At 41.7% G+C, this 16,973-nt stretch overlaps 1 protein-coding gene across 2 annotated transcripts in view; it reads left to right on the plus strand.

Moving 5' to 3' along the window:
• Positions 1–12,489: 12,489 nt before the first annotated feature.
• The window catches only part of ppp1r14ab (protein phosphatase 1, regulatory (inhibitor) subunit 14Ab), a 123,489-nt gene continuing 119,005 nt past the window's right edge, over positions 12,490–16,973 (plus strand). For both annotated transcript variants that reach the window (XM_034168236.1, XM_034168235.1), the window contains exon 1: positions 12,490–12,746. In XM_034168236.1, coding sequence (XP_034024127.1) covers positions 12,543–12,746 — 204 coding nt within the window. In that variant the 5' untranslated portion in view covers positions 12,490–12,542. The remainder of the gene's footprint in view (positions 12,747–16,973) is intronic.

A 16,973-nucleotide genomic window follows, 5' to 3' on the forward strand; every position in this document is an offset into this window, starting at 1 on the left:
TGATTGGTTGTATTCGTTGTGCACGTTCACAACAGTAAAGCCTTGTTATTTGACTTTCTCCATTGTCCGTTCATTTGCGCCCCCTGTTGTGGGTCCGTGTACTGACACTTTCCCAACACAGGACCTTGAAATGCTTCTTACGGAGCCCCTCCTTAGTTGCCCTGGCTGTGTGTTTGGGGACATTGTCATGCTGGAAGACCCAGCCATGACCCATCTTCAATGCTCTTACTGAGGGAAGGAGGTTGTTTGCCAAAATCTCGCAATACATGACCCCATCCATCCATCCATCGTCCCTTCAGTACGGTGCAGTCGTCCTGTCCCCTTTGCAGAAGAGCACCCCCAGAGTATGATGTTTCCACCCCCATGCTTCACGGTTGGGATGGTTTTCTTGGGGTTGTTCTCATCCTCTAAACATGGTAAGTGGAGTTGATTCCAAAAAGCTCTATTCTGGTCTCATCTGACCATATGACCTTCTCCCATGCCTCCTCTGGATCATCCAGATGGTCACTGGTGAACTTCAAACGGGCCTGGACATGTGCTGGCTTGAGCAGGGGGACCGTACTGCCCTGCAGGATTTTAAACCATGACAGCATCATGTGTTACTAATGTAATCTTTGTGACTGTGGTCCCAGCTCTCTTCAGGTCATTGACCAGGTCCTCCTGTGTAGTTCTGAGCTTTCTCAGAATCATGCTTACCCCACAAAGTGAGATCTTGCATGGAATCCTGAACCAAGGGAGATTGACAGTCATCTTGTGTTTCTTCCACTTTCTAATAAATAATCATAACGGTTGTTGTCTTTTACCAAGCTGTTTGCCTGTTGTCCTGTAGTCCATCCCAGCCTTGTGCAGGTCTACAGTTTTGTCCCTGGTGTCCTCAGACAGCTCTTTGGTCTTGGCTATGGTGGACAGGTTGGAGTGTGATTGATTGAGTGTGTGAACAGGTGTCTTTTATACAGGTAACAAGTTCAAACAAGTGCAATTAATACAGGTAAAGAGTGCTGAATAAGAGGGCTTCTTAAGGAAAAATTAACAGGTCTGTGAGAGACAGAATTCTTGCTGGTTGGTAGGTGTTCAAATACTTATTTGCAGCAGTAACATACAAATAAATTATTTAAAAAACCATACATTGTGATTTCCGGATTTTTTTTTTTTTTTTAGATTATGTCTCTCACAGTGGACATGCACCTAAGATGAAAATTTCAGACCCTTCCATGATTTCTAAGTGGGAGGACTTGGAAAATCGGAGGGTGTTCAAATACTTATTTTCCTCACTGTATATATATCAGACATCAGAAATTGATAATATATATAAATCACATATACAGTATACTTCATATCGGGTCAGAGAGAGAAAGGCTGTACAAAGCAGACAGAGAATAAAATGTTATATACATTGGCAATGTGGTGCAGAAAAACATCCTCCGTTCCAACCTCCTCCTGGACCATATGTGTGACTGTTGACACCTTTGGAGTTGATTTGCATACTCTCCAGTGCGTCACTAGCTTATGGCAAGCTGAAAGTGGATGCTCTCGATTAGGCCGAACAACTATACAGTTTTTGTATATTCTGTGCTAGTACACGTCCGCAGCCGACGTGCTTGATGAATTCCTGCGCAAAAAGTAGTTCCCAAACAATGCTGTATTTGTGATGACAGTGCATTTTCATGGGTAACAAAAACATAGGGAGTATATTTGGCACAAGAACTTACGTATCTTGTGTGTTTTTATGGCTAAATGATCGTAAGTCAATACTCACACTCATCCAGCAGCATCTTCTCATATCGGCCAATTTGGCGCTGGGTCAGCCAAAAGTAGTCCGGCGAACTATCCCACAATGCCAAAATAGCAGCGATGTTGCTCCAACGAGAGAAGCACGCTGAGGAGGGTGGTTGATTTGTTGAAGCTTCACATTCTCTGCAGCTCTCAGCACCTTTTTGTAATACTAATAATAACAATAGATTATATTTATATTATAGCACTTTTGACAGTGCTAAAAGACACTTTACAGAACAGAGAAAATATCAAAGAACAAAGCAGCTTTAATATAGAAAGATTAAAAAAAATTAAACAAGATTATAAAATCAAACCTTCACTGTGCCTTGTGATGGAATCAGTAGGATAACCGCTCCAAGATGACGGCTGGACCATTGAGCTGTTGCCAGCAGCCTCCATCTTGCTTGGTGCTATTCCGCGTCATCAGGCATTAGATTAAATAGAAATAGATGATTTTCTGACTTAAACTTGGGTTAAAGTGATCTGAAAATGCTGTTTTGTGCAGTGACAAGCTGTCAGAGGATTGTCAGCTGATTAAATAAAGGTTAACCAAATAAAAAATAAATAATAATAAATTGTGGAGTGAGCTTTCATAAGTGTGCATTATATGTAATATAAATGATGTAAAATAAAATCTTTCTTGTTTGCAGTGGTGATGGACAGGTTGACAGATGAGATCAGACAGGAGTCCCCATGGACTATGATGTTTGCAGATGACATTGTGGTCTGTAGTGAGAGCAGAGAGCAAGTTGAGTCTAGTCTGGAGAGGTGGAGATATGCTTTGGAGAGAAGGGGAATGAAAGTCAGTAGAAGCAAGACTGAGTACATGTGTGTGAATGGGAGGGAGCCCAGTGGAATAATGCAGTTACAAGGAGTAGAAGTGGTGAAAGTAGATGAGTTTAAATATTTGGGGTCAAGTGTTCAAAGTAATGGAGAGTGTGGTAAAGAGGTGAAGAAGAGGGTGCAGGCAGGGTGGAGTGGGTGGAGAAAGGTGGCAGGAGTGATTTGTGACCGAAGAATATCAGCAAGAGTGAAGGGGAAAGTTTACAAGACAGTTGTCAGACCAGCTATGTTGTACGGCTTTGAGACGGTGGCACTAACAAAAGACAGGAGGCGGAGCTGGAGGTGGCAGAGCTGAATATGTTGAGATTCTCTTTGGGAGTAACAAGAATGGACAAGATTAGGAATGAACATGTCAGAGAGACAGCTCAGGTGGGACGGTTTGGAGACAAAGTCAGAGAGGTGAGATTGAGATGGTTTGGACATGTGCAGAGGAGGGACCCAGGGTATATAGAGAGAAGGATGCAGAGGATGGAGCCACCAGGCAGGAGGAGAAGAGGGACGCCGAAGAGGAGGTTTATGGATGTGCGGAGGGAGGACATGCAGGTGGTTGGTGTGACAGAGGAAGATACAGAGGACAGGGTGAGATGGAAACGATTGATCTGCTGTGGCGACCCCTAACAAGAACAGCCGAAAGACAAAGGAGAAGAAGAAAATAAATGATGTGGATGAAATGACTAAAATTTGCTGAATAAAGGTTAGAAAATGATTTATTTTTTTCTGTCGATCTGTATTCTGTAAAGTAGTGACTTCAGTTTTACTGCCTGATTGCACTGATGTGGAAAAATATCTCACCATTCGTTTTTACTTTTTACTTTTTATTTTTTTTTTACTTTTTCACCGTGCTCCAACGCCTAAAGAAGACCTCTAACGGTCGAAACATCGCGACGGAGCACTTTTATCAGCTAACTTTCATCAGCGTTGGCAAGCTAACTAGCTTGCTAACGCTTTCGTTTTATTTTTATTTTATTTTTTAGCACTGTTGTCGTGCTGCTCCACAGCCTGTCTAGTGGATTTTTATTTTATTTTAGCGCTGTTGTCGTGCGTTACCTGTGCTGCTCCACAGCCTGTCCAGTGGATTTTTATTTTATTTTAGCACTGTTGTCGTGTGTTACCTGTGCTGCTCCACAGCCTGTCTAGTGGATTTTTATTTTATTTTTTAGCACTGTTGTCGTGTGTTACCTGTGCTGCTCCACAGCCTGTCCAGTGGATTTTTATTTTATTTTAGCACTGTTGTCGTGTGTTACCTGTGCTGCTCCACAGCCTGTCTAGTGGATTTTTATTTTATTTTTTAGCACTGTTGTCGTGCGTTACCTGTGCTGCTCCACAGCCTGTCCAGTGGATTTTTATTTTATTTTTTAGCACTGTTGTCGTGTGTTACCTGTGCTGCTCCACAGCCTGTCTAGTGGATTTTTATTTTATTTTTTAGCACTGTTGTCGTGTGTTACCTGTGCTGCTCCACAGCCTGTCCAGTGGATTTTTATTTTATTTTTTAGCACTGTTGTCGTGCGTTACCTGTGCTGCTCCACAGCCTGCCCAGTGGATTTTTATTTTATTTTTTAGCACTGTTGTCGTGCGTTACCTGTGCTGCTCCACAGCCTGTCTAGTGGATTTTTATTTTATTTTTTAGCACTGTTGTCGTGCGTTACCTGTGCTGCTCCACAGCCTGTCCAGTGGATTTTTATTTTATTTTTTAGCACTGTTGTCGTGCGTTACCTGTGCTGCTCCACAGCCTGCCCAGTGGATTTTTATTTTATTTTTTAGCACTGTTGTCGTGTGTTACCTGTGCTGCTCCACAGCCTGTTCAGTGGATTTTTATTTTATTTTTTAGCACTGTTGTCGTGTGTTACCTGTGCTGCTCCACAGCCTGTTCTGTGGATTTTTATTTTATTTTTTAGCACTGTTGTCGTGTGTTACCTGTGCTGCTCCACAGCCTGTTCTGTGGATTTTTATTTTATTTTTTAGCACTGTTGTCGTGTGTTACCTGTGCTGCTCCACAGCCTGTTCAGTGGATTTTTATTTTATTTTTAGCACTGTTGTCGTGCGTTACCTGTGCTGCTCCACAGCCTGTCCAGTGGATTTTTATTTTATTTTTTAGCACTGTTGTCGTGTGTTACCTGTGCTGCTCCACAGCCTGTCCAGTGGATTTTTATTTTATTTTAGCACCGTTGTCGTGCATTACCTGTGCTGCTCCACAGCCTGTCCAGTGGATTTTTATTTTATTTTTTAGCACTGTTGTCGTGCGTTACCTGTGCTGCTCCACAGCCTGTCTAGTGGATTTTTATTTTATTTTTTACCACTGTTGTCGTGCGTTACCTGTGCTGCTCCACAGCCTGTCTAGTGGATTTTTATTTTATTTTTTACCACCGTTGTCGTGCGTTACCTGTGCTGCTCCGCAGCCTGTCTAGTGGATTTTTATTTTGTTTTTTGCCACCGTTGTCGTGCGTTGCCTGTGCTGCTCCACAGCCTGTCTAGTGGATTTTTATTTTATTTTTTACCACCGTTGTCGTGTGTTACCTGTGCTGCTCCACAGCCTGTCTAGTGGATTTTTATTTTGTTTTTTACCACCGTTGTCGTGTGTTACCTGTGCTGCTCCACAGCCTGTCTAGTGGATTTTTATTTTATTTTTTACCACCGTTGTCGTGTGTTACCTGTGCTGCTCCACAGCCTGTCTAGTGGATTTTTATTTTATTTTTTACCACTGTTGTCGTGCGTTACCTGTGCTGCTCCACAGCCTGTCTAGTGGATTTTTATTTTATTTTTTACCACCGTTGTCGTGTGTTACCTGTGCTGCTCCACAGCCTGTCTAGTGGATTTTTATTTTGTTTTTTGCCACCGTTGTCGTGCGTTGCCTGTGCTGCTCCGCAGCCTGTCTAGTGGATTTTTATTTTATTTTTTGCCGCCCTTGTCGTGCGTTACCTGTGCTGCTCCACAGCCTGTCTAGTGGATTTTTATTTTATTTTTGCACCGTTGTCGTGCGTTCGCTGTTGCCGTGCGTTACTTGTGCTGCTTCATGGCCTGTCTGGTGCCTTAACTAAAGCACTCCTTCTGCTGAATCACCTCTAAATTATTTACACATTATTCACTTTGCGTGTTTTTAGGAATCCACTAGGTTGCGTAGCTACTAGCTTTTAGCCGATTTAGCATGGCGGCTTCTCCTGTCTCTCCCGCACTTTTCTGCTCTGGTTGTGAAATGTTTAGTTGTTCCTCGGCTTCCTTTAGCAGTAACGGTACTTGTAATAAGTGCAGCTTATTCGTAGCTTTGGAGGCCAGGCTGGGCGAATTGGAGACTCGGCTCCGCACCGTGGAAAATTCTACAGCTAGCCAGGCCCCTGTAGTCGGTGCGGACCAAGGTGGCTTAGCCACCGTTAGTTCCCTCCTGGCAGATCCCGTGCAGTCGGGAAAGCAGGCCGACTGGGTGACTGTGAGGAGGAAGCGTAGCCCTAAACAGAAGCCCCGTGTACACCGTCAACCCGTGCACATCTCTAACCGTTTTTCCCCACTCGACGACACACTCGCCGAGGATCAAACTCTGGTTATTGGCGACTCTGTTTTGAGAAATGTGAAGTTAGCGACACCAGCAACCATTGTCAATTGTCTTCCGGGGGCCAGAGCAGGCGACATTGAAGGAAATTTGAAATTGCTGGCTAAGGCTAAGCGTAAATTTGGTAAGATTGTAATTCACGTCGGCAGTAATGACACTCGGTTACGCCAATCGGAGGTCACTAAAATTAACATTAAATCGGTGTGTAACTTTGCAAAAACAATGTCGGACTCTGTTGTTTTCTCTGGGCCCCTCCCCAATCAGACCGGGAGTGACATGTTTAGCCGCATGTTCTCCTTGAATTGCTGGCTGTCTGAGTGGTGTCCAAAAAATGAGGTGGGCTTCATTGATAATTGGCAAAGCTTCTGGGGAAAACCTGGTCTTGTTAGGAGAGACGGCATCCATCCCACTTTAGATGGAGCAGCTCTCATTTCTAGAAATCTGGCCAATTTTCTTGGATCCTCCAAACTGTGACTGTCTAGCGTTGGGACCAGGAGGCAGAGCTGTGGTCTTATACACCTTTCTGCAGCTTCTCTCCCCCTGCCATCCCCTCATTACCCCATCCCTGTAGAGACGGTGCCTGCTTCCAGACCACCAATAACCAGCAAAAATCTATTTAAGCAAAAAAATTCAAAAAGAAAAAATAATATAGCACCTTCAACTGCACCACAGACTAAAACGGTTAAATGTGGTCTATTAAACATTAGGTCTCTCTCTTCTAAGTCCCTGTTGGTAAATGATATAATAATTGATCAACGTATTGATTTATTCTGCCTAACAGAAACCTGGTTACAGCAGGATGAATATGTTAGTTTAAATGAGTCAACACCCCCGAGTCACACTAACTGTCAGAATGCTCGTAGTACGGGCCGGGGCGGAGGATTAGCAGCAATCTTCCATTCCAGCTTATTAATTAATCAAAAACCTAGACAGAGCTTTAATTCATTTGAAAGCTTGTCTCTTAGTCTTTTCCATCCAAATTGGAAGTCCCAAAAACCAGTTTTATTTGTTATTATCTATCGTCCACCTGGTCGTTACTGTGAGTTTCTCTGTGAATTTTCAGACCTTCTGTCTGACTTAGTGCTTAGCTCAGATAAGATACTTATAGTGGGCGATTTTAGCATCCACACAGATGCTGAGAATGACAGCCTCAACACTGCATTTAATCTATTATTAGACTCTATTGGCTTTGCTCAAAAAGTAAATGAGTCCACCCACCACTTTAATTATATCTTAGATCTTGTTTTGACTTATGGTATGGAAATAGAAGACTTAACAGTATTCCCTGAAAACTCCCTTCTGTCTGATCATTTTTTAATAACATTTACATTTACCCTGATGGACTACCCTGCAGTGGGGAATAAGTTTCATTACACTAGAAGTCTTTCAGAAAGCGCTGTAACTAGGTTTAAGGATATGATTCCTTCTTTATGTTCTCTATTGTCATATACCAACACAGAGCAGAGTAGCTACCTAAACTCTGTAAGAGAGTTAGAGTATCTCGTCAGTAGTTTTACATCCTCATTGAAGACAACTTTGGATGCTGTAGCTCCTCTGAAAAAGAGAGCTTTAAATCAGAAGTGTCTGACTCCGTGGTATAACTCACAAACTCGTAGCTTAAAGCAGATAACCCGTAAGTTGGAGAGGAAATGGCGTCTCACTAATTTAGAAGATTTTCACTTAGCCTGGAAAAAGAGTTTGTTGCTCTATAAAAAAGCCCTCCGTAAAGCTAGGACATCTTTCTACTCATCACTAATTGAAGAAAATAAGAACAACCTCAGGTTTCTTTTCAGCACTGTAGCCAGGCTGACAAAGAGTCAGAGCTCTATTGAGATGAGTATTCCATTAACTTTAACTAGTAATGACTTCATGACTTTCTTTGCTAACAAAATTTTGACTATTAGAGAAAAAATTACTCATAACCATCCCAAAGATGTATCGTTATCTTTGGCTGCTTTCAGTGATGCCGGTATTTGGTTAGACTCTTTCTCTCCGATTGTTCTGTCTGAGTTATTTTCATTAGTTACTTCATCCAAACCATCAACATGTTTATTAGACCCCATTCCTGCCAGGCTGCTTAAGGAAGTCCTACCATTATTTAATGCTTCAATCTTAAATATGATCAACTTATCTTTGTTAGTTGGCTATGTACCACAGGCTTTTAAGGTGGCAGTAATTAAACCATTACTTAAAAAGCCATCACTTGACCCAGCTATTTTAGCTAATTATAGGCCAATCTCCAACCTTCCTTTTCTCTCAAAGATTCTTGAGAGGGTAGTTGTAAAACAGCTAACTGATCACCTGCAGAGGAATGGTCTATTTGAAGAGGTTCAGTCAGGTTTTAGAATTCATCATAGTACAGAAACAGCATTAGTGAAGGTTACAAATGATCTTCTTATGGCTTCGGACAGTGGACTTATCTCTGTGCTTGTTCTGTTGGACCTCAGTGCTGCTTTTGATACTGTTGACCATAAAATTTTATTACAGAGATTAGAGCATGTCATAGGTATTAAAGGCACTGCGCTGCGGTGGTTTGAATCATATTTGTCTAATAGATTACAGTTTGTTCATGTAAATGGGGAATCTTCTTCACAGACTAAAGTTAATTATGGAGTTCCACAAGGTTCTGTGCTAGGACCAATTTTATTCACTTTATACATGCTTCCCTTAGGCAGTATTATTAGACGGTATTGCTTAAATTTTCATTGTTACGCAGATGATACCCAGCTTTATCTATCCATGAAGCCAGAGGACACACACCAATTAGCTAAACTGCAGGATTGTCTTACAGACATAAAGACATGGATGACCTCTAATTTCCTGCTTTTAAACTCAGATAAAACTGAAGTTATTGTACTTGGCCCCACAAATCTTAGAAGCATGGTGTCTAACCAGATCTTTACTCTGGATGGCATTTCCCTGACCTCTAGTAATACTGTGAGAAATCTTGGAGTCATTTTTGATCAGGATATGTCATTCAAAGCGCATATTAAACAAATATGTAGGACTGCCTTTTTGCATTTACGCAATATCTCTAAAATCAGAAAGGTCTTGTCTCAGAGTGATGCTGAAAAACTAATTCATGCATTTATTTCCTCTAGGCTGGACTATTGTAATTCTTTATTATCAGGTTGTCCTAAAAGTTCCCTAAAAAGCCTTCAGTTAATTCAAAATGCTGCAGCTAGAGTACTGACGGGGACTAGCAGGAGAGAGCATATCTCACCCGTGTTGGCCTCTCTTCATTGGCTTCCTGTTAATTCTAGAATAGAATTTAAAATTCTTCTTCTTACTTATAAGGTTTTGAATAATCAGGTCCCATCTTATCTTAGGGACCTCGTAGTACCATATCACCCTAATAGAGCGCTTCGCTCTCAGACTGCAGGCTTACTTGTAGTTCCTAGGGTTTGTAAGAGTAGAATGGGAGGCAGAGCCTTCAGCTTTCAGGCTCCTCTCCTGTGGAACCAGCTCCCAATTCAGATCAGGGAGACAGATACCCTCTCTACTTTTAAGATTAGGCTTAAAACTTTCCTTTTCGCTAAGGCTTATAGTTAGGGCTGGATCGGGTGACCCTGGACTATCCCTTGGTTATGCTGCTTTAGACGTAGACTGTGGGGGGGTTCCCATGATGCACTGTTTCTTTCTCTTTTTGCTCTGTATGCATCACTCCGCATTTAATCATTAGTGATCGATCTCTGCCCCCCTCCACAGCATGTCTTTTTCCTGGTTCTTTCCCTCAGCCCCAACCAGTCTCAGCAGAAGACTGCCCCTCCCTGAGCCTGGTTCTGCTGGAGGTTTCTTCCTGTTAAGAGGGAGTTTTTCCTTCCCACTGTTGCCAAGTGCTTGCTCACAGGGGGTCGTTTTGACCGTTGGGGTTTTTCATAATTATTGTATGGCCTTGCCTTACAATATAAAGCGCCTTGGGGCAACTGTTTGTTGTGATTTGGCACTATATAAAAAAAAAGTTGAGTTGAGTTGAGTTTAGCGATTCACTTAAATCTCACTTTCATAAGACTCAGTTTATCCCTTTTTAATGAGCCTTGGTTTTTCTTCACATGAGGTTTTCCATCCTGAGATATTCTGTAAGAACAAATTCATAGAATGAAAATGCTTTTCCTCAATTTGGTGGCGCACATGACAGTTGCTTTGACATTGTATATTCTGCTAATATAAGAATATACACGAATGAGAATTTCTCTGTGATATACAACATATTCCAATGTAATGTTTTTCAGATTTCTTTCAACCTGTCGAGAAATTATTAAATAATCTTACTTTCACCCTGGCTGGTGTGGCTGTTTTATTTTATTTGATATTTGTGTGGAGAAGGGCTCAGTAAAAGAGGTGCCACAGGTGGGTTAAGAGAAGGCTTTCATATTAATATTGTTAATATGATGCGAGCGCCGTGAAGCTCTTATTTTCATCCCATCTTTAACTTCACTTCATAATGAAATTAAGGATCAGAGTAGTATCTTGTGTTGTGGCAGACATAATGTGTTTGACAAACTGATGGTATTATTTTCTATCTGGACTGGGATGAACAAATTCATTCAAGTCTATTATATAAGGAGTCTGATCCTCTTCTGTATTTGTTTGGACAAATATTGGCTGTACAAATGTTGGACTGAGTTTGAATGAATGTAACAGCACAGTTATAGCATGAAAAATGCAGATTTATGGTGAAACTCTCTTGAAAACATTGATCTTTCCCACTGATTTCTATTTATGTCTGGTTGTTAGACACTAACCAAGATGGCGGCGCTCTGGCAACAGCCACCCCGGGCCTCCATCTACTGAGTAAATAGAAATTGATGGGCTGGAGCTTATCCCAGTAGTCAGAGGGCGTGAGTATGCAAAAATATGTTTTTGAATTTTCTTATGTGTGACATTAAACCATCATAACAACCACAAGTGCTCACAGTGGGTGGCTTTTGATTTGGTTACTGCAATAAAGAAAAGTCTTCAGCTTTGACTTGCTAAATGATTCCTGAACCATTTACTTGTCTGTGTGTGTTTGTGTGTGTGTACCAGTATCTTCAAAATGCAAAGAGCAATTTCAGTCAGATTTGGTGGATAAAGTCAGTTGACCATCCTCTCGCAACAGGTGATGCTAAGATCATAGGTCAAAGGAGAAGGTTAAATTATATAATCTAAAAATTCATTAATTACCATATCTCAGAAAGTACATGCAATGTTGCAATGCGGTTTTCTGCTGACTTTGGCTCTGCTGGGGCTAAAAAAAAAAAGCATCAGACCTCTGACATGAGAAAATTTAGGCGACAGCGGTGAGGCAATGCACAGATCTAGATGCATGGTAATTCTAATACTTTGATTCTGATACTTTGATCTAATTCTTTGATTCTGTTTTGTGCTATGGATATGCAAAACCACACATGGTGAGTTGAATCATTTTTTCAATTAAAAAAATGAATTGTCCACTTTGGATATAGAGAAGGTTTGAATGCAAAATTGTCGTGGTTAGGAAATTGAGTCGTTTTTGCAGGGATCAGGGTGTGTATGTGTGTCTTATGTGACCCTGTGACACGTCCGGTCCAGGATGTACCCCGCCTCACGCCCTGTGACTACTGGGATAGGCTGGAGTAAGTGGCTGAAGATGAGTGAGTGAGTGTGTGAGAAAGCTGACTTGTCCTGATTTTTAAGTAATGTTTAACATCAGTGGTCTCCAAACTATTCCAGAAAGAGCCGAGAGGGTGCAGGTTTTCTTTGCAGCCACTGACTTCAGCAGGTGATTTCACTGATTAACATCCGTTTGAACAGGTGGGATGAGTTCATCAGTGAAATCACCTGCTGAAGTCAGTGGCTGCAAAGAAAACCTGCACCCTCTCGGCCCTTTCTGGAATAGTTTGGAGACCACTGTTTAAAATATTTCCCACAGCACCTGAATGCAGCACGGCCCGCGTGGTCTCTCTCTCTCTCTCTCTCTCTCTCTCTCTCTCTCTCTCTCTCTCTCTCTCTCTCTCTCTCTCTGTGTCTACATGTGCACGTGCGCCGACCCTCACACTCTTCTTTTACTGCAGACTTTTACACTTGCTTTCGGATTTATTTTTAACCACTATTTGAAATCACCAGCGAAAACAGAATTTTATTTACAAACAATTGCTTTTGTTTAAAAATAATAATTAGTAAGCGAACTACTGAATATTGCGAACAGACAAAACTGCAAGATTTGTTTTTAAATTGTTTTTTGATCGGCATCTCTTGCTGCAGTTACTACAGATTATCAGTAATACCCCCCCCCACCCCCCTTCATAGAGAAGCACTGTTTTGATTTTTTTTTTTATCCCTCAATTTTTATTTTTTATTTTATTTTTTATTTTTTTTTTTAATCCTTCTTCGAGCATTGGGCTCACTCTGTGTGCGCGTCCCGATGGCGGCTAACCGGGCGGGGAGGCGGGTGAATAAGGTTTGTAAGCAGTCACCGGGTCAGGCCGGCGGCGGGCGGGAACCCGGACAGAACCTCCAGCGGCGACAGGCTCGAGTCACCGTCAAGTACAACCGGAGGGAGCTGCAGCGCAGACTGGATGTGGAGAAATGGATCGACTGCGGGCTGGACGAACTCTACACAGGCAGAGTGAGTACACCGAAAAGAGGACTTTATCTACTTAAGCCTGTTAGGTACCGCAGGGTCTGGTACTGGTCCTGCTGAACGTACTGGTGGTACCAGAGCCGCACCGAGCTTGCTGAGGGCCCTGACTGTAAAGCATCCAGCCCACCCCCCACCATCATCATCTAAAAACACTTAAAGTATGTTATTTCTGTAAAAGGGCCATATTGTGTAAAATCAGGGTTTCCCTCCCTTTTAAATAAGGGTGTATTACATGTTTATGACCTGCATGTATTTTGAAGCAGTTTCAACAGATTCAACAATGTTGCCAAAATTCTAAAATAGTTCTGCAAACAGTGGACTGCATTTATATAGTGCTTTTCCATCTGTATCAGATGCTCAAAGCACTTTACAATAATGCCTCACATTTACCCCGATGTCAGGGTGCTGCCATACAAGGTGCTTTATAGACCCATTTACAGCCTACATCATCAAGAAGCTGCGCGTGCATTGAGGCATCGGAAGTATCGTCTCGGATTGTTTACGCGGCATTGTCAAACTTAGACAAGGAAGGAGAACGCAAAAATAACACCGAATATTCACCATTAAAATGTCAGACTGTTGTGTCTGTGGTTGTATGAACCGAAACATGCAGGAGGGACTGAAGTTTTTTCACATACCGAGGTGTTCTCGGCCGTTCCACAGCCACCGCAGGCGGCTGTGGCTTCAAGCCATCAAGCGGGAAGGTTTGGACTGAGAACACCATAAAGAATGCGCGCGTTTGCAGTGCCCATTTTATATCAGGTAAGTGTGGTTTAAGACACAGAACTCTTCATCGATGTCGTGGTATGTCACTTCCTGTACATGTCCACAAATTACGTAGTCATACACATCAAGAGATTTGTATGCTCACAGCTTACCTCTTGTGTACACACTAGGTTTCTCAACCAAATACAGGTAAATATCAGGCCACTTACAAATGTCATGGTCCTATTCAGTAACTGTGTAGGGATCTGGGAGCTGCTTGCTATTTGCTAAAGTGAGCTTTTTAAAGTAAGCTTCACGATCTTTCACTGATAAAGCACCGGCGCAGCTTGACAAGCCTCCACTAGCCACCATGCTTCCGTTGCCAGGATGCGCGCGCAGCCGCCAGTGTTTGTAAACAGTAAATGGGTCTATACACACTGGGAGCAACTAGGGGATTAAGGACCTTGCCCAAGGGCCCTTAGTGATTTTCTGGTCAGGCTGGGATTTGAACCGAGGATCCTCTGGTCTCAAGCCCAATGCTTTATCCACTAGTTTAATTTCAAACTAGAAGCACTCAGAGAGTGCAAACCTCCACCAAGGCCATGGGGTCACTGACGCCATAACATCTACATGCCGTGGAATCATTGAACCTAAAAAAGTCTAACAATGATGTTTGCTCAGTAGTAAAAAAGTTTCATCTGCTGTGACTGGATAGCATGTATCCTTAGCGCTTGGCATCACAGTTTGTTGCAACTTGCACCTTTCCCAGAGGCTACTGTCATCTGAACACTGATATTGATATTGCATGTGGTTATAGACAAAAACAAATGAGACAAAATTCAATTTATTATTCAACTAAACTGAAAATATGTGAATTTTTTAACATTTATGAAACACTTCTCTAAATAAATAACAGTAAATTCTGAAATAGAACTATTTTTTAAGTGTTGCATGTGCTACACAAGGCCATAGGGTCACTGACCCTAAAGAGATTCCCTCCTTGGCACAGTGATCTATTCAACAGTTCAGTGTTACAACCAAAACTATGATACATACACTTTTCTTTCCTTTATATTTGACATCCTTGACCATGAAAACATACCACTAGAACTTGGAATCACTTTTATGTCTTTATTAGTTCAAAAGTTATTGTATAAAAACAATTTTTCGGTAATGGCGGTTTTCTTCTGGATCTAGCTCCATAACATTTGAAGCTACATCAAATCTGATGACACTTTACTGAGTCAGTACAGATTCAGCTACAATTTGGTGTTAGTTGTGCATCTCTAGCTTCATTTGTCACCTCACACTGACACATTTTCTATTTCCCTATATTTTTGCATATTCTGGATCACCAGATCCAGAATCCGGATCCGATCATCACCAAACTTTGTTGTTTGATAGAACATTTGACTATGTTACACCCTAATTTTTTTCAAGCCTTTCTGCCTTGTTTTTGTGGAGTTAGAAACTAGAATGTCAAAATTCCCCCTATCCTGCAATGGTGAAGAATCCTTTAAAAATTCCTGGATCCGGATCGTGATCCGGATCACCACTAAAATTTAATCACTTGTTCCTCTTGTCATTTCCAACCACTCCACAAAATTTCATCAAAATCTGTTCAAAATCTTTTGAGTTATCCTGCTGACAAACAGACAGACAAACAAACAAACAAACTCGACCGAAAACATAACCTCTAATAATATATTTATTTATTTTATTTAGTAGTTATGTGTGAAGAACACAAGCCAGGTGCTTATATTCTTGAGGTCGGTGCCACATCACTTTGACAAAGTGGCCAATCTGAAGGTGAGAATTCATACTTGAATTTGAATTGAAATCAGCTGGTTTGCTTTTGTCTCTAGCTTGCTTCTATCAGCCAGCTGACAGCTCTCATTGCCTGAGATTTATAAACCAAGCTGACCTGAAATGAACCGTTGCACATTGAATTGACTTTATTGATGAGTCTGACCCCTTTGAAAAGTGACCAAATTACATGTATTTGTGTTGAGTTTGTCAATGTTTTCACTGACAAAACCCGCCCCTAGAGGTTAAATTCCCGGATGACTGACCTCAAAAATGAATTGTTGTGGTGTTACTACATATATAAATTTGAACAGCAGAAAATAAAAAAAAGAAAATAAACTGATTATTTGTTTAATTATTGCCCACCCCAACCCCCACCCCTGGTCTTTATATCGCTAGTATTTTTGTTCACAAGACCTCCTAAGACTGTAATCTGATTTTTATCAAACTTGTCAGATACACTGGACCTATGGACAGAAAGAAGTCATTTGATTTTATTTAAGAATGAGAAATGGTCAATATCTGTAGAGGTGAAGGTCAAATTTGGCCTCATGTCAATATATAAGAAATATTAATACATTTATAAATTTAAGGAAATAACTTTAGGCATTAGTTCATGAACATGAAAATTGAAAATTCCATGTAAGGGCCCGGTCACACGGCACACGGTGTTAGCTGAACAAAGGAAAAAAAAGCCACAAAGTCGCTAATTGTCGAAAAAAAGTGGACAAATCAGCCTAGACTTCTCCCATCACCAAAAAGCCTGTGAGTGCAGAGCAAAGACCGAAACAAAAGTGAAACTAAAAAAGAAAAATGAAGCGAACGGCAACCTTGGCGCTTTAAACAAAATCAAAACGAAGTGCCAGTGTGTGGTCATTTCTGCAGCGAGTCTGTGCTGTCCACTGCCACCTGCAGCTGCATTGTTCTCTGGCTGTGTGTGCACACGCAAGCCACAGCCAGAGATGTTGAGAGGCTAGAGGGAGAGAGAGCAAGAGAGAGAGAGAGAGAGAGGCTGGAGGTTTTATGAAGTTGGACGACAATCAAACGAAATGCTGACAGTACGGGAACTACATAAACAATGAGGAACCATCAAGACAGAAAGAAAAACAGAATATGGATGAATTGAAGTTGCCGCCGGGATTCGTTCACATTTTTCAACAGTTTGAAAATTCTGACAAAGCGCCAGCTGCAGAAATGAAGCTGGACGACGGTTAAACAATGCCTCAGAAAGTCAATATTAGTCCAGATTTCTTGTTTCGTTTTGGCTTCGGTGCTTAACACAGCATGATTATTGCATGGGTGTGCCTTAGGCTGGCCACAAGTAAAGGCCACTCTGAAATGTACAGAGGTCAAAAGGTCGCATTCTGTTTCCTTTTTTTATGACAGAGGGTATTTTAGCATTCTGTTATATTTTTAATTTGATCTCAACAGAAAACGTATTAACGCCGTCAAGGTGGTAGCTAATGTTTTCCCCAGTGTTTGTCTGGTTCGATGTTTGTCTGTAAATAGGTTAACTCAAAAAGTACTGAACGGAGGGCAGCACAGTGACTTAGTGGTAAGCACTGTTGCCCCACAGGAAGAAGGTCATGGCTCAATTCCCACCATTGGCCTTTCTGTGTGGAGTTTGCATGTTCTCCCCGTGTTTGTGTGGGTTCCCTCCGGGTGCTCTGGCTTCCTCCCACATCCAAAGACATGCAGGTC

Source organism: Thalassophryne amazonica, chromosome 4 (genome assembly GCF_902500255.1).
Source record: "Thalassophryne amazonica chromosome 4, fThaAma1.1, whole genome shotgun sequence".
NCBI lineage: Eukaryota > Metazoa > Chordata > Actinopteri > Batrachoidiformes > Batrachoididae > Thalassophryne > Thalassophryne amazonica.